Source organism: Phyllostomus hastatus, unplaced genomic scaffold (genome assembly GCF_019186645.2).
Source record: "Phyllostomus hastatus isolate PE091 unplaced genomic scaffold, TTU_PhHast_1.1 phas_scaffold_129, whole genome shotgun sequence".
Taxonomy (NCBI): domain Eukaryota; kingdom Metazoa; phylum Chordata; class Mammalia; order Chiroptera; family Phyllostomidae; genus Phyllostomus; species Phyllostomus hastatus.
Genome location: NW_025334009.1, coordinates 30,914,697 through 30,940,740, shown reverse-complemented (window position 1 = coordinate 30,940,740; position 26,044 = coordinate 30,914,697). Strand labels below are relative to the sequence as shown.

The 26,044-nt window shown below is 37.0% G+C and overlaps 1 protein-coding gene across 2 annotated transcripts in view; it reads left to right on the top strand.

Annotated features, from left to right (window-relative positions):
- RYK (receptor like tyrosine kinase) overlaps positions 1 to 26,044 on the top strand; it is a 91,237-nt gene that overhangs the window by 49,129 nt on the left and 16,064 nt on the right. Inside the window, exons 7-13 of one of the 2 annotated variants that reach the window (XM_045857304.1) lie at positions 1,744 to 1,844; positions 4,800 to 4,925; positions 6,276 to 6,362; positions 10,561 to 10,630; positions 16,293 to 16,425; positions 20,172 to 20,281; positions 20,447 to 20,606. In XM_045857304.1, the coding sequence (XP_045713260.1) occupies positions 1,744 to 1,844; positions 4,800 to 4,925; positions 6,276 to 6,362; positions 10,561 to 10,630; positions 16,293 to 16,425; positions 20,172 to 20,281; positions 20,447 to 20,606 (787 nt within the window). Of the gene's footprint in view, positions 1 to 1,743; positions 1,845 to 4,790; positions 4,926 to 6,275; positions 6,363 to 10,560; positions 10,631 to 16,292; positions 16,426 to 20,171; positions 20,282 to 20,446; positions 20,607 to 26,044 lie in introns of both variants that reach the window. The other variant, XM_045857303.1, reaches the window with a different exon arrangement.

Below are 26,044 nucleotides of genomic sequence, written 5' to 3'. Positions count from 1 at the left end.
ACCAGAGCATCTTTGAACTGTGGTTGCTCTGCTTAATAGCTTTATGGCGTCAACATGATATGTGGCATCTTTATGTCTCAGTTTTTCTCATCTGTAAAGCAGAGATAGTAATGGCACATACTTCCTAAGGATGTTGTGAACTTTCAATGAAATAATACCATAAGCTCTGAGGACACAAACCGCACATAGTAAATGCCATTATTATGACTGATGTTTCCAGAAAGGTGCAGTGTGCTAGGAGTGATGGACTGATTGCTTCTGCTATTTTCTATTCTGTTAGCCATTATCGATTACATGCCAGGCAGGCTAACAGTGGTGGCTGGAAAGTTCCCATCCAGCAGTCTGATGGCACTGGACTTGATAGTTGCTGGGGCGAGACAGACAGTAGGGAAGAAATCTCTGCTGGACTGCAGGCTTCTTGAGGGCAGGGGTCTTCATATCTGTTCACCACTGGATTCCCAGCACCCAGAACAGTACCTGGCGTGTAGTAGACACTTAGTAAGTATTTTTTAATGAATAAATAAAGTCACACATAAATAGAGAAATTAATAAGTGCTGTGAAGGAAAGTTATCTTTGCCCTAACTTCTAACTGCAACTCTAAAGCAGAGTTAATACCTCTATAATTAACCTCACTTGCTTATGAAAATCAAATTAGATAATTTATTTATACTGGTTTTAAACTATTAAGTGCTAGAAAATGTACATTTTCCACCTCATATGTTGTAGCTATGTAGATAGTGGTTTTAATAGTTATCAGGTGGATTCCTGACTGCTGCCTGCTTCTCTTTTAATAGTAAATCTGGGGTTCCAAAAAAGGTTTGTTTTGACTACTTAGCATAGTGCTTTGCTCATTTTAGGGACCCACTAAATATCTGTTGAACAAAGGAAAAATGGACATGGATATACTCATAACATCTTTGCATGCCTGCAGTCTTTTCAGGAACTCTGAGTTGGTACAAGAGTGCCACCTACTGGAGAGAAACAGTAGTAAATGATTTGGGATCTGGGCGTTCTACCATCACAGTGCATGTTGGTTGCAGGGAATATCTAAGTAGTGTTTCTGCATGTATTATACAGCTTGAGCCTTGCAAAAATCCTGGGAGGTAGGTTTCTCTTAATCCCATTTTATGGGAAGTAAATTGAAGTTCTTTATTTTCCCCCTATTTAGGGATGGTAATGCTTCCTTTCCCTCCCCATTATTTAATCCTGTACTGTTTTACAACTTTGATTTCCATTGTGATCTTTGAGTAGGACTCAGAACTCCAAAAATGAGTGCCTTGTACTTCCTTGTCATTCTGAGGATTGGGGCTGCATAATATTAGTAATAACAAAAATAGTAAATACTTCATTATTCCCTCATCTGTATGCCATTTGATTTTGGGCCATCATTAAAAGAGACCTGTCTTTCTGTTCCTTTTCTTAAAAGCAGTCTTAATTGAACGGCATGTGCTCCTCTAGTAAGAGGTGACTCATTGTTCCCGTAGTATACTTATTGTCATATGACTGCTTTCTATGGTGTCTGAGGACTAGTACCTACATTTCTGAATGACTTAGTGATTGTGGAGGAGATACAGAGGTAGATTAAAAATTTCAGTATGGGGCATTTGTGATGGAGGTCCATGCATTTTTGTGATCTCCATCAGGACTTCAAGCTAGTTATAATGTCTGCATGCACTTCATATGCATGAAGAAAGGAAAGTTTTCTTTGAAGCTAACTTGCCACGTATTTCTTTTGTTTGCAGCATCAGTGCCAGCAGCAGTTCCCAAGGGCTGTCTCAGCCCTCTACCCAGACGACTCAGTATCTGAGAGCCGACACACCCAACAATGCAACTCCTATTACCAGTAAGAGTTAATGTAATCCTGAAGATGATTTACAAAGTTTTCTGTGGTCTGTCAGTGGTCCTGTGTGGTTAGTTACTTACAGGACATGTGTACCACACTTTGCACATAGTATCTAACAAGTGCAGACTTAGGCTTAATCTTCAGCTTTTCCTTTCTAGAGCATTAAAAGAAACTTTCTAAAATTGGAGTATGAAAAATAAAATTTTAAGTTTAATTGCTAGATTTGGTTTCTTGAAGATTTCTGTAGATCAGATATATTAAAGTGGCTACAAAATCACTTCTGTGGGGATATAGCTCAGGGTTAGAGCATTTGACTGCAAAACCACTTCTGTAGAAATTCAGAAGGAAGGTTTTTAGGTATTTAGGTAGAGTAAGCTATTGAGCTGCGTGGAGACAGAGACCTGTTTGATGGTGTTAGGGGCTCTGGTAAGGACTATATGTTTTCTCTTCAGGGTAGGAAACTAGCTTCTATTGGAACTGAGAGCAGGAGATCTGACTTCCTTAGCAGGATTTTGATCAAAGTTTTTATGCCGTAACATGTGCATGTTTAGGGGGAAGTTATCATTCTTAAAGTATAATTTAGACATAAAGAGCAATCAGGTACCATACAAATAAGGAACAGTGTAATCATAGGGATAGATGGTGGGTCACAATTCAGGGCCTCACTCAGTGATGCCATTGGTTAGTTAAATTAGGTTCTTGTAGGCAGTTGGCTATTAACCTTCCTTGGGCCAGCATTTTTCTTTAGTAAACTAGTACTAAGAATATCTGTTCTTCACCCAGTACCCTGCCGTGATGTTTCCCAATAAAAAGAACCAGAAGTCTTTGGGGAAATGAGTGGTTTCAGGACTGGGTCAGAGGCATACAAGATAAACCTGGGACATGTTGCTGAGCCCCAAATCAAGGAAGCTGCGAAACACTTGAAGAGCTCGCACAAATGGGTCTATTTGAGCATCTAACATAAAATATGTAAAAATCCACGAGTTCATAATGGTATCTTTTTAAAACATTGATCATTATGGAGTAACTAAGACACCAGTAATACATACCTTACTCTGACAACTGGCTACATGAACTGTACTTCAGAGTAACCACATAGTGCTGGTTCATGAGGCATAATATATCTTTACAGACTAATCTCAGCTAATCAACATGGAAGAAATGATAGGATTAGAAATTATATGTGTAATCACAATAAACTATTTGACTCAGGAAAAGATCATTAATGTTTAAAATCCTATGAACAAAGGGAAATGGAAACTACCATTCGAGGAATCAGACTGTCACCATCTGAATCCACTAATGAAACTTAGTGTCACTAAAGTAGAACAAGTATTACTGACAGTTTGTGTTCCCAGGTGTGATGCACCACCCCTGGGGTTTTCTTGTTTCCTCCCCCACCTTCAGGAGTTAACCTGGACCTAATCAGGCTGTAGAACTGATTTATAATTTACAAGCAATAGAGAAGTTAAATGATACTCAAAAAAGTAGGTGCCACATATTCTCTGTGATAACTGACCAAGTTTCTTTAATCACAGTGTCAAGAAAAAGAAAAGGGGAAGAGAGGGCACTCTAGACTAAAAGAAATGTAAAAGAAGTCATAGCAGCAGTTGTCATCACTACCAACAAAAGAAAGAAATACGTGCTCTCCAGGAAATAGGATGATAAATGTGAAAGTAGTCCAGACTACGCAGCATGAACACACCGCTTGTGATGTTCGGCTGTCAGTCTTTGCTCTTTAGAGTCTTTTTGTCATTGTGGATATAACCTTAAAGAGGCAGATAATTCAATTATCATATATGCTGAGAGCAGAATACTGTTAAAATATCAGTGGGAATACATTTACTTATTAAAATACTTTTTTAGTTACCATCAATAAAAAGTTTCCTCATTTTTGTGGACATAACATTAAGGAGAAAAGTCATTTATTATATGTGATAAAATAAGTAGTTTTTAAAAACTCAGTAGAAATACATTTGTTTATAAATTTTTTAAAAAGGAGCAGAGAAACTATTTGAAGAGATGATGGCCAAGAATTTTCCAAAATAGCAAAACACAACAGACCTCAGGTCCAGGAAATTCCGAGAACTTCAGACAGTAACAAACAGATACAGTACTCACATTGTACTCACACACCCAGGCGTGTCATGGTCAGACTGCTGTCCAGTGCGATTAGGTGGGACAGCATTACCACTCGTTACACAGTTCCCCACAGCTGCTCCTGTCGTTCTTCGAGCAGCCGTGGACGATCACTGTCTAGGTCGACTAACTCTTCTGGGATTTTTCTCCCCATCGTCTCCCAAAGCAAATCAGCAGAGATACCATTCTTATTTCCCCTTACTAACAATGGGCCTTCCTTTTATTCTAACTTTTTTTGGAGTGAAAATTTTAATTTATAGCTAGAAATTTTGTTTTTACTGTTATCACATATGGTTAAGGGAACTGAAAAACAAATATGAATCTCACAATGGGATGAGTAAGCTATATGAATGTCAGAATGATTAAATTGACAATATATTTTAAAAGGAAAGATGTTTTTACAAATATCTCTTCATGTGAAAAGCTCGTCTGTTAGGAGAATATGTTAGAAAATCTTATGGGAGGCAAACTGTCCATAAGACAGATTAAATTGAATTCCATGAATCAAAACTTGTTTCCTTAGGCTAAAATGCAGTTGGAGTGGTGGTAATGGTAATACTATTTTTAGTGTTTCTTATGTTAATTCTGCATTTTAAGATTTTGGGGTAGGTGTAAAAATGTGTTGTTGTTTTTTTTAAATGGAGCATGGCCTTCATAAGTCATTCCCCCTGAGCACGTGTGTGCCTTTTTCCTTTTATGGTTGTTACGTTCATTCATGCCTGTGCCTTGAGTCCTGAGGTTCTGACTGAACCAGTTGACGCTGATGCCATAGTAAGGGTATTTATATTTCTTGGTTTGGCTTTGTTGGCTCCTCAGGTTATCCTACCTTGCGGATAGAGAAGAACGACCTAAGAAGTGTCACTCTTTTGGAAGCCAAAGCTAAGGTGAAGGATATAGCAATATCCAGGGAGAGGATAACTCTAAAAGATGTACTCCAAGAAGGTATTTATTGTCTCAAAATCAGGTTTTTAGGGAAGATTTAATGTAAGCGCTAAACATTTTTTTGTTTCAAATTTTAAGAACTTTGTATCTAAGGATAGAAAGCAGTGCATAATTTATTTCCTTTATAAAACTGATTTTCATTTTCCCCTTCTTTAGATCTTAAATTTGCCTCTATTTTTAGAGAGGGGGAGGGAGTGAGAAAGAGAGGGAGAGAATCAATGTGTGGTTGCCTCTCAAGTGCCCCCTACTGGGGACCTGGCCTGCAACCCAAGCACGTGCTGGACTGGGAACGGAACCTGCAACCCTTTGGTTTGCAGGCCCATGCTCAATCCCCTGAGCCACACCAGCCAGGGCTGTTTAGTTTTTGTTTAAAGGTGATCACTACCTAACAGGCCTCTTTGAAATAGTCTTAAGTAATTTTTTTCTGTGACAGATGGCATGGGGTTCTAGCAGAAGGAGCATGCATGGGGTTTGGAGTTACACCCAACTTCCAGCCCCATTATCATGGTATATTACCAGTGTGACCTTGGAAAATCAATACCTTCTATGTCCAGTTTCCTCTTTTGTAAATTTGGACTACGTTCTTTACTGGTAGTCTCATTATGAAGATTAAATGAAATAATGCACATTAAATGAACTAACACATGATAGGTATTAGTACCCTTTCCCTCTCCACTTGTTGGTCCTTGCTTTTTCTGTTTTTGAGTTTAGGATATCAATTGGAGAGATGCTGAAAGAAGGGTACAGAAATTAATAACAAAATATTTCATTGAGTTCTTCAAGGTGTTAAATACAGAATCCCACTTCCCCCCTCTTGTAATTCAGTTTGAAATGTTTTGGATACATATGAGTCATTTGAATTTATCTGTTGGTTGGGATACTTATAAGTCAGTCACAGCTAAGTGAGGGTCTTAAACTGTCCCCAGTGGCAAATAGTAATTAACAGAAGCAGGTTTTTTGTTGTTGTCTTTGAATGTGTGAGAATAGTCTATTTCTCTCCTTTGTCATTGTTCTGAGGCTAAGCCTAGAAACTCATAAATGCCTCTGTGGATACCACACTACTGAGTTTCAGTGCTCCTGGCTATATCATTAGTTTATTTAGGACAATTCAGGAAGAATTCTCATATACTTATGCGATTTCTAAAAGCAAATTATTTCATAGTTACAAAGAACTTCTGATAGGCATTAAAAAACAAAGATTTGGGTCTTGTTACTCTAGGGCTATAGGAATGTTGTTGATCCTACATACATGCCCTTGTTATGTTTAAGTTATATTGTGCCAGCAAGTTTTGTACTTAGAATTTTATGAAGGTTATTTTATGATCTTGTTAATTATTTTTTTCCTCTTAGGTACTTTTGGGCGTATTTTCCATGGGATTTTAATAGATGAAAAAGATCCAAATAAAGAAAAACAAGCATTTGTAAAAACAGTGAAAGGTAGGATTTTTTCCCATACTTTCTCCATATGCTTTCCTGTCTACAGGGCTCATGCCAGCTAAATTCTGCCTCCAATTCTCAGTGTGTGCCAGACCTTTATAAACCAGTCACTGTTGATTTAGTTCATATGAGACTATTAAGGAGATGTGTGGGTTGTTCTCATTAAGGTATAGAAAATAGAAGTCTAATAAATTAGGACATTAAACATTTATTAGATATTACTCAGGCTTCTAGTTAAACTGCATCCACTTGACTTCATTGTTGCTATATCTAATATTGTAGTTTTCCTAGGTTAAAATTCTTTGTTTTTTCCCTTGTAAAAAAATCATTGTTAAGGGGGGCAGTTAAAAGAGGGTAAACAGGGAACATACGGGGAGGGAAGGAGACTTGACTTGGGGTGATGAACATACAATGCAATATACAGACAATGTATTATAGAACTGTACAACTGAAACCTATATAATTTTATTAACCACTGCCACCCCAATAAATTCAGTTAAAAATGTTGCTAATAGTTTTCCCTCCTCTCTCTCCATCTGTTCAATACTGAACATTATAAAGAAAAAAGATAACCCACTGTACCTTATATGAATTACCTTCCTCCTGCCCCCTCCCCGCTATTATACATAATGCTACAGAAAGTACCCTTATCCATGTGTCCATGTGTGGGCATTTCTTGGTACAATTTTGCATGGATAGTGATAGATGGACTTGGCTGCCCCAAGGGGTATTACATTTAAAATTTTAAAAGATATTGCCAGATTACTTTCTAAAAGGTAACACTAGTTACCTTTTCATGAGCATATTAATTAACTATTTGGGGGGATGTAATACCTGCTTTTTCAATTATTGTTTTATATAAGTTTTTAAATTACAGATTCCCTATCAAAATACATTGCAATATTATTTCTATATGGCTTATTCCCTAATATTAGTAAGTTAAATACTAGTAAGACTTTAAAACATTAGAATTTTAATTATTTATAATTGATGTTTCTAAGAGCTTAAATAATTCTTAGTTAAGCCTATTTATCCTTTTTCAGAGAAAGAAAATATGGTAGTTTATTTACAAGGTACTTACTGTCTGACAATGTCTGATCTGATACAGATTGAGATGACAAGATATTAATTTTAGGAAAAGCAGATTTAAGATTTTGAATGCAGAGACTGAGGGCAAAATTAAATTTAGTTTTATAAGTAAGAGGTGATGATTTTATGAAGTTTACAAAGTTAATTTATTAGAATTTGTTTCTGAATTTACTTACAGGAATTTGTGTAAAGTATGAGGGTTTATTTTTATTATTTCTAAAAAGTTGGGCTGTGATAACCTAACAGAAATTCTTTGGTGTTTGATTTCTTTGAATTTAGCAAAATTGCTGTTTAAGGATGGTACAGATCACACACACACACACACACACACACACACACCTTTTTATCTTTTCTAAGTAAATGGTTTAACTCGCTGTATTATTTAGTATTTTATTCACCCGCCTTTCCTAGCCCCAAAACAATTTTAAAGGCTAATATTGAAATTAGGTTCCACTAGATTTTCTGATTTGTTTTTAAGGATAGTGTACAAATTTACTCTTCTTAAATATAAAAATTGAACCCTAAGTTTAATAATGACTGCCTTTGGGTATACTTTCTTCATTTTTAAAGGAAACATTTCCTTTTAACTCTAATATTTCTTCTGAGGTTTGTAAATATACTGTGGACAGTTTAGAACTAGGCTATTATTAATTTGTTCTGGATGATTCTTAACAAAAGAGGTTTCCGTACAGAATTGGGTTGATTTAGCATTGGATGGGGAGAAAGAAGGAAATAATAGTGATAAGAAAACACAATGTGGATACTGGGACTGTTTCACAAGATAAGATTTCTCTTTCCGTATACACTTGAATTGTAGTCACTTGCTTGTTTCTCTGTCTTAACACTGTATTTAATGTTCTCTTTGAGACAGACAAAAACAAGAGACAGCACAATGAGTCCTTAGCCAAGATGGATGGTCATAGTTTGCTTGGAAAACTGAGAGGAAGTGCATTGACCACCGTCCCTGCCTCCAAATAGTTGGATAACTCCATGATTATCTCTGAGATTTGTTCTTAGACAGTGTCATTTTTATTTTTTAATTGAACCTACATAGAACTGACAGAGTTCTTTCACAAATCTGCATGCATCGTTACATGCTGCACAATTAGAATTGCAGCTTAAAATGCCAAAAATACGTATTGAAATGATCATTGACCTTTACCTTTGGGCGTGAGCCGGAAATTTGGAGGTTGGCTTCTTAAAAAAGTCATAGTTTTGCATAGACACTTAATAAATATTTAAATATAAAGTTACGGAGATTAAAGTTATGAATCTGGGCCCTGGCTGGTGTGGCTCAGTGGACTGAGCACAGGCCTGCAAACCAAAGGGTCACCAGTTTGATTCCTAGTCAGGGCACATCTCTGGGTTGCAGGCTAGCTCTACCCCAGTTGGGGGCATGCGAGAGGCAACCACACATTGATGTTTTTCTCCTTCTCTTTTTCTCTCCTCTCTCTAGAAATAAATTAATTAAATCTTTTTTTAAGTTAAAAAAAATAAAGTTAGGAATCTGAATTTCATACCTCATTGTAAAATTGAATTTCATAAAAATAAATGAATTAATTTGAGGTTATTGGTGTTGTTTTCTCAGCTAATTTTTTGTAACTTGTGAGTGTATTTTTTATAATTTCTTTATTATAGCTTTTTGAATGTTAATTATTTCATAGTATTCTTTTCAAATGTATACATCTTGAAGATAGCTCTTTCAGTATTTAAAATTAAAAGACTAGGGCTAGACTGGGAAAGGAATCCAGGAAAATGATTTTTTCTTACTAAGTGGATAAAATTATTTTTTCTACAATTCAGAATTTTCTTAGATCATCATCCAGTTCAGGTATCTCTTGCTTAATAGAACATGTTTATCAAAGTTAAGAACTTGAAAAATATTATGCAAAAAATGACATGTCTTGAAATTACCTTCTGTTTTACTTGTATCTCTGTATGAGTTGATGGGAAGGTAAACTCTTACCAACTGGATGTGGACCTCCAAATATCACTGGTTTTCAATCCAAAAAGATCCTACCAGCCTCCCAATAGTCCTGGCTATAATTTCATTAAAAATTATTTAGAGTACATAAAGAGGAACGAGGCACATCCTGCCATTTACTAAACGATCCTAAATGTTAAGCAGTTTTTAGACAACCAGAGTTTATTTCATAAACAGTGGTGTGGATCGCCTTTTCCAAACAAGTGCCCAGTGTTTCACGTTCTTGGCTTTTTGTCCACTTATTTGACATTCCTATGAAAGTCTTAACTAAGTGAACCTGTCTGGAAAGGGGACACTAATAACAAGTGGTGAGAGGGGAGTGATTCCATCAGGTAGAGCTGGAAGTCAGTGAAACTTGCAGTTTCTCAGCTTTGACAGCCCCGCTTCTAAGGACTGAATGTGACATGTAATCACAGTGCCTGAGTTCAGGGTCTGGACTTTACTGTTGGTTCAGCATTTTACTAGGTGGGGCTGGGATGTGGAACTTGAGTTTGCCAGTTGTTATATCTTTTTCTCCCTCTTATTGCATTGATCAAAAGCTTTATAAATTATTATTACTGTTTTTACTGTTGACTACAAAATAGTTATTGGTTTCTTTGAAAGTGTTTTTAAGAATACTCTTAATTTTGATTTTGGTATTGAAAGCTATTTTTTAAAAATTGACACTCATTTTTAATTTTATAATGAAAATATACTGTTGACTTAATGGAAATGTTCTTTTCAAACAGTGGGAAAATGCCTTCTTCAATTTTTTTTCTTACTGATTTGTGTGAACTTTTTAAAGAAGAGGAACAAAAAGAAAAATAGCCCTTTATATGTCTTATGTGTTGCAGATATTCTTCCAGTCTGTTATGAAGTTTCTCTACTTTGTTTATGGAACCTTAATTTCTAATTTTTATGTAGTCAGATTTATCTTTAATGGCTTCTTTTAATGTTGACCTATTCAATGAGACATACCTACTACAATAGAATTTTAAGCTAGACCTATTTAAATTTACTTGTGATTTATAAGGAAACTTTACCTTATAGTCTCAAAGGTATAATCCACATTATTTGCTAATAGCAGAAAATATTAATGTCATATATACTATTATCACTGAAGACAGTGTCTTTTTCTTTATACAGATCAAGCTTCTGAGATTCAGGTGACAATGATGCTCACTGAGAGTTGTAAGCTGCGAGGTCTTCATCACAGGTGAGAGAGCACCGCCAGCGTTTGTTGAGCATGGTGACATTGTCTGTTACATTTTTATTTTAAGAGCAGTCATGTGTTCTGAATTGAAAGGTTTTGGAATAGTTTAATTTTTTTTCTGAATATAAAAGTGAAATGCATGCTTGCAGCACAAAATTTAAGAACAGTAAAGTATAAAGATATGTGAGCCCACATCTGGATAATCATAGCTAAGCATTTGAAAGTTTATACATATGTATGTGCATATTTCCCTTTTAAAAATAGGATAATGATATACATGTGTTAAAAAACTATAATGAAATTTTTGAACATAAAGAATGCTAAAGACAAGAATAGTAAAAACAAAAAGACAACCTCCTAAAATTCATTGTTAGTTAACATTTTGCCATTTTTGCTTTGTATGTGTATATACATGTGTAGGTATATCATCTATCTAGATACATGATAGATATTTGTGATTGTGGAAGTATTTTAAAATAAACTGGACATCTCAACACTTTCAGTGAATTTCCAGCACGCACTTAAAAATATTTTTTCTATATAATCAGTACTATTGTTATCCTTGACACATTAAACATGCTTTACTATAACAAAACAATATATCTTAACTTTTCATGTCAGTAACTATAAATTCATGTCCACATTTAAAAAGGCTACATAGCAGTTCATTAAATGGATGTATCACCACATTTGATTTAGCCAACCTCTTGTTAGGTCATAGTATTATTTTTGAAAACCTGCTTGGCCCTGGCAAGCGTGGCTCAGTTGTTTGGGCTTCATTCCTCAAGGCGAAAGGTTGCCAGTTTAATTCCCAGTCAGGGCACATGCCTGCATTGAGGATTTGGTCCCCCTTACAGGGTGCATAGGAGAGGCAACCAATCAGTTTTCTCTCACATCAATGTTTCTCTCTGTCTTTCTCCCTTCCTCCCCCTCTCTCTAAAAATGAATAAAATTTTTTAAGACACTTGTATTTCTATAGGAAGAGGTTTTTTAAAAAGCTCGATATACCTGGCTGGTGTGGCTCAGTGGATTGAACACAGGCCTGCGAACCAAAAGGTGGCAGTTCAATCCCCAGTCAGGGCACATGCCTGGGTTGCAGGCCAGGTCCCCAGTGGGCGGTATGCAAGAGGCAACCACACATTGATGTTTCTCTCCCTCTCTTTCTCCTTCCCTTCCCCTCTCTGTAAAAATAAATAAATCTCTTTTTTTTAAAAAAAAGCTTAATATTAGTCCTCTTCATAGAGCTATAATAAAAGCTTTTACCTTCTGAGACAAAAGGGGCTTAAATATAGATCACAGTGTGCAGCAGTATCAATATTGAGGCAACTTCTTTTTTAAGACCCTAGACAAGAGTGAGGTTATTTTGCACCTTACTGAAAATTTAGTCACACGTGTTTAAAAAAATGGGACAGTGACCATCCCTGTTGGAAGATATTCATGAGTTTATGGGGAAAAAGAAAATGAGGCATGCATAAGGCATCCTTTATTTACTTTCTCTATATTTTGAGGAGTTACTTGAATCCTGCTAAAAAATAAGATGACTGTGCTTAGTTTTATTTTTTAACTTTGTTTATACTTTGGTTCGTATTTAAAAGAATTGGAGCACCTAAAAAAAAGAAGGCAGCTATAGTAAGATCAGTAAAATGGTAATGAAAATGAAACTCGTTTTTTTTTGCACTGTGATGATGGAAAAGAAAACAAATAAGCCTAATAATGAGACAAATACTTTTGCTGTGATTGAACATAAAACAGCTCTTAGCTTCTGGGCAACATTACAGTTGATAAATCTCAGTGCTAGAAGGGGAAAGAAACATAGATGTTCTTGAGGGAGCTAGTTTCAAATTTTGAGGCAAATATCTCAGGTTCATCATATACTTGGGATGTTGATTAATTAACAGCTACATTTTTTAGTTTCATTGAAAATAAAAAAGCCAGGGACCTTTGAAAAAATGGATCGCACTGTATTGAGGGACTGAGGATGTCCCAAAGTCACATGGTTTAAGAGTGCTACCTTCGATCAGCCTGATAAAGTCTGATAACAGAGCTCATTCGTTGAGGAATGGATGGATAACTTCTCCTTAGACTGTTTTTTGGGGGGAAACCCACATTTTGTTTCATCCCACGGGAAAAAATAAGAACTGGTTATGATCAGTGTGGGGAATGTCCTTTTTGACACTGCTGGGAGTGCTTGATGTTCTGTTATGCTAACTCTAGGGAGAGGAGCCAAAGTGTTTAATACTGGAATGGAATGTTTACCCAGTACTTAGGTACCTAGGCAGTATTCTTTCTTTAATTCTCACCCTAGGATATATATATTGACTTTAAAGAGAGGAAGGTGGAGAGAGAGAGAAACATTGAGGTGAGAAACATGGATCGGTTGTCTCCCTTATGCATCCGAACCAGGGATCAAACCCACAACCTTTTGGTATACGGAACGATGCTCCAACCATCTGAGCCAGCCCACCAGTGCCCTAGCTAGTGTTCTTACCCTGATGAAAGGGCCTGTAGCACTGTAGCACAGAAGTGGGCAGCAAGGATAAATGCAGACAAAGACAGGATGTATACCCAGTAAGTCGTTTATAGCTATTGTATCCTAAAGATGCTTTGGCTAAAAATGTTTAGAGCAAGCATGTACAGCACTTTCACATGCAGCTTTAAGCTCTGGGGTTTTCCAGTACCCTACCAGGATGAATTAATTAGCAGCCCCATTACACCCTGAGAGGATGGAGTGGGATGACATACTCAGTGGGGGTCATTTTGATACTGGACATTCAGTGACTGGGAGAAGTCTTCTAAAAGTAACCTATCATTCGATCAGGTTCTTTGTGTTTCCTGGCTATAAAGCAGTACCAGGACTCCTAGTTTTTAATGAGCAAAACACATTTTCAGTGTATGGAAAGTGTATTATTCTTTCCACTCACTGCTGCAGTTCATTTTTAAGGGAACTGGGGCCTCACACATTTTTCTTGACCTCTGATGTCTAGACTGTTCATGCTTTGTGTACACATTTGTTTATTCTTTCATCTAATTCATTAAGTGCCCATTTCATACTTGGAATTCTCTGCTAGGCATGGGGGATAAAAATGAAATAATGATCTTCAGTGGTCACATCAGAATTTATCAAGTAGACTAAATACACTAAGAATGACACTTGGTTTTAAATTTTACCTTTTTAAAAACTAATTATGTAATTCTATACATAAAACATGTTTAATTCATGTTTTAACATTCCAAGATTAAAGAGAGTTGTAAAGTGGTGAAATATTTTAAACTTCTTTAAATGCCTTATTTTCATTCCTTGTTCCTCTGGAATTTGTGAGAATAATTTTTATTCTAAGTTAAAATAAGCTGTATAATTAAAGGTGGCTATCAATCTATCTTAATTACATTGGAAGTGCTTCATACCAAAGAACTCGTAAGCTATTTTTACTTATAGCTTAATTCTCCGTTGGCCCAAGGGTGCCTGATGGCGGCACCTCTTACACTGAATGCCCTCCAGCTCTGACTGCACAAGGACACTTGCAGGACTGAGAGGGGGCCGCAGCTCTTGTCCATGTTCCCGAAGAATCTGCCCTTCCTGTGCCTTGTTCTTCTCTCTCATCCACTCCTAGACCCCAGAAGTTCTCTTTATCCTCCCGATCTTTATAAAACCCACAGAATGAAGAACAGTCCTTTGGACTTTGAAACATTTTCATGCTGCTTGTTACCTTTCCCAGAGGGGATTTTAATCCTTTGCTGATAGAATAAATTATTTGATCTCGTCTAGCAAACTTACTGTGCCTAGAGAAAATGCCTTCAGCTCTGCTGAGTGAACTTTAGTCATGAGGAAAGCAGCAGGGAAATAATTTTTGGCAGGGGTGGGGAGAGATTGGGCAACTCTGCACATCACCCCTGAAATGCTCATTTAATCCTGAGTTCAAACTAGCTGTCGTCATTCTAGTGTGCATGGGACTTGGTGTGAAAAGAGACTCTGTCATCTCCCTGGCACTCCCTTTTGTTCTCCTGGGAGGAAGTGTCCAGGGGAAAGTCTAAGGCTTTTGGAATCAGATAAGATTTGATTTTGTATTCTTTATGTACTTGCTGTTTGACCTTGACAGGTTATCTAACCTCTCTCTTCACACGCGTTTCCTACTTGTTAAGTGGGACTAATCAGCGCTGCCACTCTCAGGCTGTCCTGCAGGCAGAAGCCTTACAGGGAGGTTACCTCCTACAGGTTTACTCGTGTGAGTGGGCATTTTCCCAGCCCCTTGGGGTCAGTGCCCTTCCTGTTAGTAGCTCCTGCACAGCACAGGGCAACCCAGAGCTTTCACCTGTACACCGTTGCTCAGGCCAGAATTGTGTGAAGGTGCTTTTAAAAGAGATACATACTCAATTGAGACAGTTTAGGAAGTACAGAAAAGCAAGTTAGAAATGATCCAGAGTCCTACAACTCAATACAACAACTCTTAAATCTTGGCATATTTCTGTGCAGAGTTTTATTTTTTCTCCATAACTGTAATTATCCTGCAGACACATGAATTTTGTGTTTTGCTTTTCTGTGAGATCAGCTTTTACTCATATTCTCTTAACAGCTCTTTGTGACCATTTACTTGGTACCTACTATTCAATTATTGGATGTACTCTCCTTTACTTACTTATGGACATTCGAGTTGCTTGCAGCTTTTTGCTACTAATATTGCATTAACTGCCCTTGTTCACATAGCTTTCTTTTTTCCTTATTCAACATCTTGAGAAGCAGAATATACTAAGTTAAGGAACACTGATGTTTTTTAAAGCTGTGTTATTTCTGTGTTATTAAATATTTATTAAATGCTTGTTTTCTAAGGTATAGAATATGAGGCATTGGGTGTAAAAATAAGAGTCCCTGTTAGTTTTTGCCTTCTAGGAATTTTCAGCTTAGTAGGGAATATGAGGTAATTATATAAAAACTTATGTAACCATGGGGAAAATTAATAGTTATTTCCAGATACCAGTAGAAAAGGTGTCATTAGGCAATAGGATGAAATGTATGTATTGTGCCATAGAAATTAAAAAAGAAATAAGATTGTTTACCACATGCTTATATAACTTTGCCCATTATAGCGACATTTTATGGGTGGTGGGATTCCTGTGTTAGAGGTATGGAAGCTAAGGCCAAAGGAGATGGCCACACAGACAGTTGATTGCAAATTATGGATTTGGAAATCGGGTTCTAAGTACTTTGTGACCAGTTAAGACTCTCTTGGCTTTTGTGATAATTTCAGCCTCTTAGAGTCTTCTTGATTATTATATTCTTCTTCCACAGTCTGCATTGGGGCTTTTTTTTTAGGTGCAATGATGGACAAAATGGTATATTGTCATAATATGCTCACAGTCAAACATTTGTCTCTAATTGTCCTTTAGAGTGAAATAAAGATTTAGTGTAGCTAGAATGTGTCTTCAGAGAATCCAGTCCACAGGAAACAACTTTGAGTTTATAACTTTTCCCTAGTGCACATATGGGAAATGTTAAAGTCTAGTTTAAAAGAGCATCTATAATTTTACATTTAAATAGTAATCATATTTATAAATATGTTGGAGATTTTCTTGTTTTAAGTTATCTTTATTTTGTTGCTTTTTATCACAAATGAGTCCCTGAGGTTTTAGATTTCACTTGTCTTTCTCCTGATTTCTGATTATTTTATAGAAATCTTCTTCCTATTACCCATGTGTGTATAGAAGAAGGAGAAAAGCCCATGGTGATATTGCCTTACATGAATTGGGGGAATCTAAAATTGTTTTTACGGCAGTGCAAATTAGTAGAGGCCAATAATCCTCAGGTGAGAAAAATTTGCCAAATACAAGTTATTTACCAGTAGCTTCTGATATTATCTTTGAAGTAGATGTTTACATTTTAAATATAAACTGTGTAAAGGCCTACAAAAAGAAACTCAAAATCAGATGATGTTATAACCTGTTGGACTGGAGGAAGGTTGGTTTATGATTCCTGCCTAAAGGTGTACGCTGCACTGATGCTGAAGTTTTTTCTTGCATCCCCATTGTGTGCTCATTCAGAGTCGCCTCAGTCCCTGTGTGACACCCTCCCAGTCATTTTTCTGATAACTCTTGAAGGTGATTGTACTAGATCTTCCTTCTAGGAGTAAAAACAGGCCCATTTGATCTATGTTGAGAGCCATTTGGTCCATATTGCACCAAAAGTTTGTGATGACTGGAGGGCATATTTTTAATATACTTAGCCGTAAGGTGTTAGTCATCTAAGAGTTTCTTTCTTGTCACTGCTTGTCCACATAGCTGTGAAGCATTTGGGTAGATTCCAAACACATTATGATGGCAGTAATAGTAAAGCATAGTATGTGATTTGCTGCCACTGTATTTTGTAGCCCTATTAAGTTTGTTTCAAGATTTATAATAATGTACTTATTAAAGTTGTCAGGAGAAAATAGATTCAATGGTTGCATTGAGTATTTGGTTTAATATGTTTGATAAGCTTTGTATATTGACAGAATTATAGCCAGGTTCCTAATGTGGGTTGGAGGCTGAAGCCCACCTACATCACCTGGGGAAGAGTTTCATTCTGCAGCCCACAGTATTGGCTCCAGGGGAGTACATCATTGCAAAGAGCTATAGGCTTGTATTAGTTTGAAAATGGCCCTTAGGGGATAACTTCCTAATAAAAACTATTTTAGACTTCCAGTCAAGATGGCGGTAAAGACAGACGTGGCTCACCTCTTCACACAACCACATCAAAATTACAAGTAAAATATAAAACAACCATTACTCAGAACGTCAGAAATTGAGTTGAATGGAGGTCTGACAACTACAGAATTAAAGAAACCACATTCATCCAGACTGGTCGGAGGGGCACAGAGGTGGAATGGTCTGTTCCCTCACCCATGTGTGGTGGATAAGAATTAGGGAGGGATATCTTGGGAGCAAGGAGTCCCAGCCCCACACCAGCCCTGCAGCCCAGGGTTCCAGTTCCAGGAAGATAAGTCCTCACAACTTCTGGCTGCAAAAACCAGCAGGGATTGAGTTGTTGGAAGAAACTGCTAGAGCCCCAAGCAGTTCCTCTTAAAGAACCCACACACGGACTCACCTACTCAGATTCACTCACTCTGAGCTCCCACACTGGGCTAGCAGCCTGAAAGGCACCAGTGGCATATTGGGAGAAACTGAAGTGTCTTGGCATCAGGCAAGCAGAGGCCATTGTCCCTTTTCTAAACCCTCCCCCCACAAAGCTGGCAAGCTGATGTCATATCTGAAACTCCCATCAACCTGGCTAACAGTGTTTGACCCTCCTTAGAGATCCCCAGAGACTCTGCCCCACCCAATTTACGGGCCCACCCAAGCTGCTTTTCCATATCAATGACTTGTCTTGGCTTATGCTTCAGATTCCAAATGCTCTCAAACAAGCAACAGCTGGCCTCAGTAATCCCCAGGCCTGGCACTAGCAGCAGCTAGCCTAGATTCACAGCTTGGTTTTGTCTGAGAACCCCCAAGCCCAGCACAGGTAGCAACCATCTCAGATTGCTTTATAGCTCAGGCAAAGTGGCCCCAGGCAAAAACAGGTGGGGGTTGACCTTGGCCTGCACCACCTGGGAAACCCCAGGGCCAGCACACCCAACAGACAGCTACAGACCACATCAGAGCACCACCAGCCTGCTGCTGCACAACTGATCCTCCACATAGGATGGGGGTTTGTGGTCAATGGTCAGAGCCAATCCCTGCAGTTGACTGGCCTGGGTAAAATCCCTCGCATTGATGTGCTAACTGCAACCAAGGCTCAACTACAAGAGGAGGGTGTACTCAGTCCACACAAAGGGCATACCTTGAGTACCCACCTTGGGTGATAGGGGAGGCTGTGCCACTGGACCCTACAGGTCACCCACTACATTAGGCTGTGCTACCAAGACACAGAGTCACAACAGCTCTACCTGATACATAGAAACAAACAGGGTGGCTCCCAAAACAAGGAGACGTGGCCCAAATGAAAGAATAGATCAAAACTCCAGAAAAAGAGCTAAATGAAATAGAGATAAGCAATCTATCAGATGCAGAGTTCAAAACACTGGTTATAAAGATGCTCAAGGAACTTTGCGAGGACCTGAGCAGCATTAAAAAGATCCCGTCAGAAAGGAAGAATACACTAATTGAAATAACAATTTATAGGGAAACAACAGTAGAGTGAATGAAGCTGATAATCAAATAAATGATTGGAACATAAGGAAGCAAAAACAACCAATCAGAACAATAAGAATAAGAAAGAATCTCCTCCCCCCAAAAAATGAAGATAGCATAAGCAGACTCGGGGACAACTTCAGAGGTCCAGCATTTGCATCATAGGGGTGCCAGAAGGAGACGAAGAAGAAGAGATTGGAAATCTATTGGAAAAAATAATAATGAAAGAAAACTTACCTAATTTGGCAAAGGAAATAGACATGCAAGTCCAGGAAGCACAGAGGGTCCCGAACAAGATGGATGCAAAGAGGTTCATTCCAAGACACATTATAATTAAAATGCTAGAGGTTAGAGATAAAGAGATAATCTTAAAAGCAGCAATAGAAAAGTAGTTAGTTACCTACAGGGGAATTCCCATAAGACTGGCAGCTGATTTCTCAAAAGAAACTTTGCAGGCTAGAAGGGATCGGCTAGAAATATTCCAAGTCATGAAAGGCAGGGACCTATAGCCAAGATTGCTCTACCCAGCAGAGCTATCATTTAGAATGGAAGGGCAGATAAAGAGCTTCCCAGACAAGAAAAATCTAAAGGAGTTCATCATCACCAAACTATTTTTATATGAATTGTTAAAGGGGCTTTAAGAAAATGAAAAAGATCAAAACTGGGAGCATTAAAATGACCAAAAAAGTACATATCTATCAACAACTGAATCTGAAAAGCAAACAAGCACAGGGACAGAATCATGGATACAGAGAGCATTTTGATGGTTGCCAGATGGTAGGGGCTGTAGGGGAATGGGTGAGGAAGTGAGGGGATTAAGAAGTACAAATAGGTGGTTACAGAATAGCCATGGGGATGTAAAGTACAGTATAGGAAAGGGAGTAGCCAAAGAACTTAATATGCATGACCCATGGACATGAACAATGGTGGGGTATTAACTGAGGCAGTGCGGGGGGGGGGGGTGCTGAGTGGAGGGGGACCAGGGGGGAAAATCAGGACAATTGTATTAGCATAATCAATAAAATATAATTAAATAAGAATAAATAACTATTTTAAAAGAACTAGTTATTAAGTAATAAGCATTTGAAATATTACCTTGTTAAGTCAGCATTGAACAGACACTTATGAGCAGCTACTATATGTGCTGGGTGTTGGGGAGATAGATATACCTAACAGATGAGAGAAGTAAATGTTGAACTACTTTACAGAACCATAAAGACAATAGTGAATATGACTACAAGGGATATATTCTTGGTCAAGAAGTAGCTTTTTTTTTAAGTGTGTATTAAAAGTATTTTGGGATGGAGTGGAATTATGTAATAAAATAAGCAGCTGCCATCACAGTTTCTGTTCTAACGGCAAACACTGTCATTTTCTGTTCCCACAGGCAATTTCTCAACAAGACCTGGTCCACATGGCTATTCAGATTGCCTGTGGGATGAGCTATCTGGCCCGAAGGGAGGTCATCCACAAAGACCTGGCTGCCAGGAACTGTGTGTAGGTGCCATGGGCTTATCACTGTCATTTGATGTGTCATGTTCCATGATGTGTCAGGTTCTTTCCAGAAGTCACAGTGGAAATTATGTTGCATTTAAGAGTGATCATGACCCGAATTTTTTAAATATTCTGATTGCATTTGATATTCATGTCTTTACTTTTCAGCATTGATGATACTCTTCAAGTTAAGATTACAGACAACGCCCTCTCCAGAGACTTGTTCCCCATGGACTATCACTGTCTGGGGGACAATGAAAACAGGCCGGTTCGGTGGATGGCTCTGGAAAGTCTGGTGAATAATGAGTTCTCCAGCGCTAGTGATGTGGTGAGTGCTCGACCCCCTGGATGTCAGCAAAATGGAAATGAGGCTTTCTGGTTTAAAATATTTCCTTTTTTCGTTTTCCCATCTAGTAAGTTTTCCCTGAAATTTTTCATTGAGAAAGCAAATGTAGTTAGCTCCCAGTCAGCCAGTTGATGGCGAGAAGCTGTGAGCCAAACCATGGCCCGTCATCGTGTGCACCATGAGGCAGGTAGATACCGGCATCCCAGTATTGACAGTAGCAACATTGAGGCTCTAGGATTTGATTATTTTTCTTTTTTTATTGTAGTCTCAGATGACCAAGTGGTTCCCAGATCATAAAGATTTATTGTTTTCTTTTTTAAAATGACCTCTTCGAAGTATTATGGCCTGTGTAGCTTGTAATTCCTCAGATGTCACTGTCTTCCCCTTTGTCAGTTTCTGGGTGGCTCTGCCCATTTCAGCAGATCAAATAGTGAGATTCTTTATACTTAGTGATGTATAGTTTCTTAAGTCACAGATACTTGTGAGTGTTTTGCAGACATTTTTTATTGTTTTTAAATTCTGTCACTTTGTGGTCTGATTTGAAAGATTAATTTATTTTCCCGTCTCTTGCTTGCTGCACTTTGTTATTGTAGTTAACATTCAGAGATTAGGTTAAACTGCTGATGAGGTAGATATAAGGGCAAGGAGCCATGGGAACATATTCTTAGTCAAAAAGTAGCTTTTTATAACACACACTGTATAGGTATAAAGGAGTATTTTGGGATGGAGTGGGATTGTGGAGTAAAATAAGCAGCTGCCGTCGTAATTTTTGTGCTAACTGCAAGCACTGAATGATCACCACTCAGTGATATCTGTTAGTGTTACATGTAAAATCTTAATAGAATAATTTGCTTCAAAGTTAGAACTGTAAAAAATTGCTTATTATATCATTATATATTTTGTCTTGAAATATTTATAGTATTGAGTAATCCTTTTACTTCTAAGTATGTGTGCTTTAAGGATTACCCTTTAATATACTCTTTCCCTCAGGACATTAGTGTCCTGTGGCTGCCGTAACAAATTGCACAGTCTTGGTTTACAGCAGCAGAGATTTATTTTCTCAGAGCTGAGTTCAAGAAGCCAAATATTTGAAGTTAAGATGTAGGCAGGGCTATGCTTCCTCCAGAGGCTCTAAGAGGCAAACCTTCCTCACCTCTTTCAGCTTCTGGAGGCCATTGGCGTTTCCTTGTGGCTGCCCCTCTCCCTGCTCCATATGCACTTCACCTTCTCCTCCTTGTGTGTGTGTGTCTCTCAGAACTCCCTCTGCCTCTCTTAATAACGATACATGTGATTGTATTCAGGACCTACCTTCATAATCCAGTGTAAGCTTCTATCCTTAAGGCCCTTAACTTAATCTCTTCTTTTGCCATACAAGGTAATCCTTACAAGTTTCAGGGATTCAGATGTTGACATATCTTTGGGGCCAACATTCAACTTACTATACTCAGTGATTGAACTTAAGATTTCCATAATCATTATGGAAAGCTTATATTTTTGTTTAAAATCCTTGAAATGAGAATGATTTGGTAAGGAAGAAACCGTCTATTATTAATTAAAATCTAGTTACATTTTTTTCTTTTTCAGAAGCTAGGTTCGCTATTTGATATATATTGTGCCTTTATTACATACCAAGTGTCCTGATAAAACGTGTTCACTTGATGTGGGTGAACAATTTATTTGCATTATTTTTTTCCATTAAGGTCTTTTATTGTCCATGTCTTCAAAATACTTAGTTTTAACTTAATTTAAAATCAACCATTCTCTGAAAAAAACCCTCATCTGACACTTGTCGGATGGGCAGAGTAAATATGAGTAAATATGGAGAAGGGATGCTTTGCTTCATGTGCAGCTGCAGGAGTCAACAGGGGTAGAAACTTGCTTCACGTTGCCATGGCCTTTCCCGGTCAGAGGCAAGGGGTGTGTGAGAGGATGGCTGGGGAAACACACCCAGACTCGTGGATCCTGAACCCTGAGGGCTCAGCTTGTATAGCAGTGGGGAGCCAGGCCTAGTGTGTTTTTTCAGAGTTTTCATAATAGAATAAAATTTTTCTAACGTTAATGTCAGGAAGTTAAAATTTCAAGTAAGACAGTACAAATATGCAAAGCAACACACAGTTTTAATGATTACCTAAAGAAAACCTGGAATTTTCTTTGTGGGGGGGGGGGGTTGCTTTTTTTGTTTTTTATTTTTCTCATAATATAAAAAGGGAAAGCAGGATTTGGTTTTAGGCCAGCACACAGCTGCTGTATTGAATGTTAGTAAGAACGAATTGTGCTGTTTGATAAGGTGCTTGTGTTTTAAGGTTGCCAGATCTTTATTCTGAAGTTATGAATTGTAGCTGGAATTCTTCACCTGTTTCTATATTAAGCAAAGCTGTTTTTATGGGGGAGGAAGTAGATTTAACTTTGGTTTCAGAACACAGTTTTAAAAAACAGTATCAGTTGAGTTAGAGCTATATAGTTTTCAAATTTACCCCTTTAGTAGAAAAGCCTACTTCTAAACATTTTTTTCAGCTCAGAACTGATTACAAAATATTACTATTATTGATTGAATTTATTGGGATGATATTTGTTCACAAAACCATACAGGTTTCAAATGTACAACTCAATAAAATACTTCTGAACATTTTTGAATATAGAGAAGTAAAAAATTTTCCTTAGTGTTTTTTAAAAAATCTCATTCTACAGTTGATTTAAAAGATTAATTCACTCATCTCTTTGGGATGTTAATAAATTTTTTTCAGTGGTTGATTTAAAGTATTTATGATTTTGTTCCTCATTGAAATACAGTATAGTTGCCTTAGTAGACGTTAGTTGGCAGTTGAGGTAAACCCAAAACTAGTCTAATGGGCAGGAACTGGAAGATATTTCTTAGATGACAGTGTTTAAGTATGTCATATAACCACAAGAGTCTGGGGTTATTTATTGTTCTCTTATACAAAAGAGTATTGGTAGCTAATATTTCAGAGGGCTGTGCATGATGGCCAGTAGCACTGTTTGCTTGCACAGTGGAAGCCCTCAAAATATGCGTTGCTTCATTTAATACACTTCTTCCTTTTTTAAAAAATATTTTATTTATTTATTTTTAGAGCGGGGGGCAGGGAGGGAGGGAGACAGAGAGATATCAATGTGTGGTTGCCTCTCACACACTTCCTACTGGGAACCTGGCCTACAACCTAGGCATGTTTTTTATATATTTAGGTTTAGATTTAGATCAAATATTTGAAAGAAATCCAGAATGAAAGTTAAATGAGATGATACACTTTGAATCAATGAGACTATACTTAATGACACATCTCTAAGCAATGAGACCTATCTCTCTTCAGCTAGGTACTCTGCCTGTGTTAGCTGGTAAAGTCCATGTTGAGGATACATGGTTTAGTTAAGTAAATATTTCAAAGTTATATATAAAGTAGTTATTTTCTCATTATTATATTTTATACATTTGTAACAGTTCACAAACTTTACATAAGATTCTGCCTTCTGTCAGAATGTAGTCATACCAAATACCTTGTTGCTCCTTCATCATTTGACAGCTTTATTTTTAAAAATCATGATTAATAGGCAAATTACTTTAAAATCGTAATTATTTTTAGTATGTTTTGGCCTAAACTTACTTGAAATATCTGTGTGACCCAGATTCTTCGGAGTGCGATGGTGAGACTACCCATTGATTGACATTTGTCAGAGTTTAACTCCTGAAATGTTTGGGTTTTTCTCCTGTAGATTCTCATCAGTTTGTTTCCTTTAAAACTGTGTGTGTGTGTGTGTGTGTGTGTGTGTGTGTGTGTGTGTGTGTGTGAATGTGTGTATCCCCTTTCAAATATGTTTTGCCTTGTGTAATTGATATTTAAGGGAATAGGAATACTGTTCTGTTTCCTTGTGACGGTGGGGTGGTTTTTAGTGTAAAAATCCTGCTTTTCATTTTTGATGGGATTCAATATTTTTTTAATTCCTGTATTAAAGTGCAAATGTTAAAAATTGCTTTTTTTACATTTGTATTGAAAATGTGAAACAACAACAACAAAAAGAAACAGAAACAAACTCATAGAGAACAAAACTGATGGTTCCCAGAAGGGAAGGGGTGGGGGTGGAAAAGGTTAAGGGAATTAAGAAGTACAGACTTCTAGTTATAAATGTTTTGGGAGATATAATGTACAAGAGAGGGAATATAATCAATAATACTATAATAACTGTGGTGACAGATGGTTACTAGACTTACTGTGGTGATCACTTCATAAGGTATATAAATGTTGCATCACTATGTTGTACATCTGAAACTAATATAACTGTAGTGCATTAATTATAATTAAAATATATTTTTAAATAATTCAGAAAAGAAAAATGTTCATGCATAATCATTATGCTCTGTTCCCACTTTTTTTTATGGATAGAGTTAGGAGTTGAGAAGCTACACTTAATATCCACTTTTGGGCTGAAAAAACTTCATGCAGAATCACATGCAAAACAAGTAATATAACCTCATTCCCACCAGTCTCCACACATGTAAAATACATATTTTACGTATAAATGTAACAGCTAACCAATTATATTACTTCCTTGGAAGGGACATTTTCTTTGTCCTTTAAAAGACCCTTAACATTTTTGTATTTGTTTATAGTTACAAGTTTTACATGATTTGTTTGGAAATATATTGTTTTCCATCTTAAAAATAATACATCACATCTCTGGGTTGTGATTTCACAGTTTTTAATGGAAAGTTTCAATATTTCAATATGTCAAGATTCTTACAATGTTAATATCAGCTTTTAACTGTTCAACTTAGGAAATGTGCACAACTAGATTTGACTAGTTATAAATCTCTAATATTTTAAGGTATGACGTCATCATGGGCATTCTTAAGAATTTCTGGATATTGTTTTTATTCTGTTTTTATCAGATGTGAATACCACCATAGATTTCTTTGTGACTTTCTTTTCCTTTATTTGAAAGTATTTTTTTTGATTTATATCTTCTTTGAATTATTTAGCTAATTATAGTATCTAACATAATTCTGTTAAGAGACTGCCTTATATTAAGAGACTAAATTATCAAGAATACAAAAGTAAGAGTTTCTTTCTTGTTGGTTTTCTTGTCTTTATGTTATTATATTGTGTTTAAAAAGCATTTTCTTGAGAAAAACAAGTCAAGGAAATTATTTTAATGCTAATCTTATCAGTGTGGTTTATGGCCACGAAGAGATCTTTTAAAGTATTTGAACAGTTTTTAGGGTGCTGAACAAATTAAAATGTGTTTTTGTGCCTTTATGTGATTTTTTTGGTAACCATTAGACCTTACCCAGAGGGAGGGAAATCTGTCAAGTTATCCAGATGGTATATATATACAGCAGAGTGCTTCTCATTACTTGTGGTTGCCCAGTCCCATGGAAAGTCATTGCCACATCCTGAGCTGAGAAACTT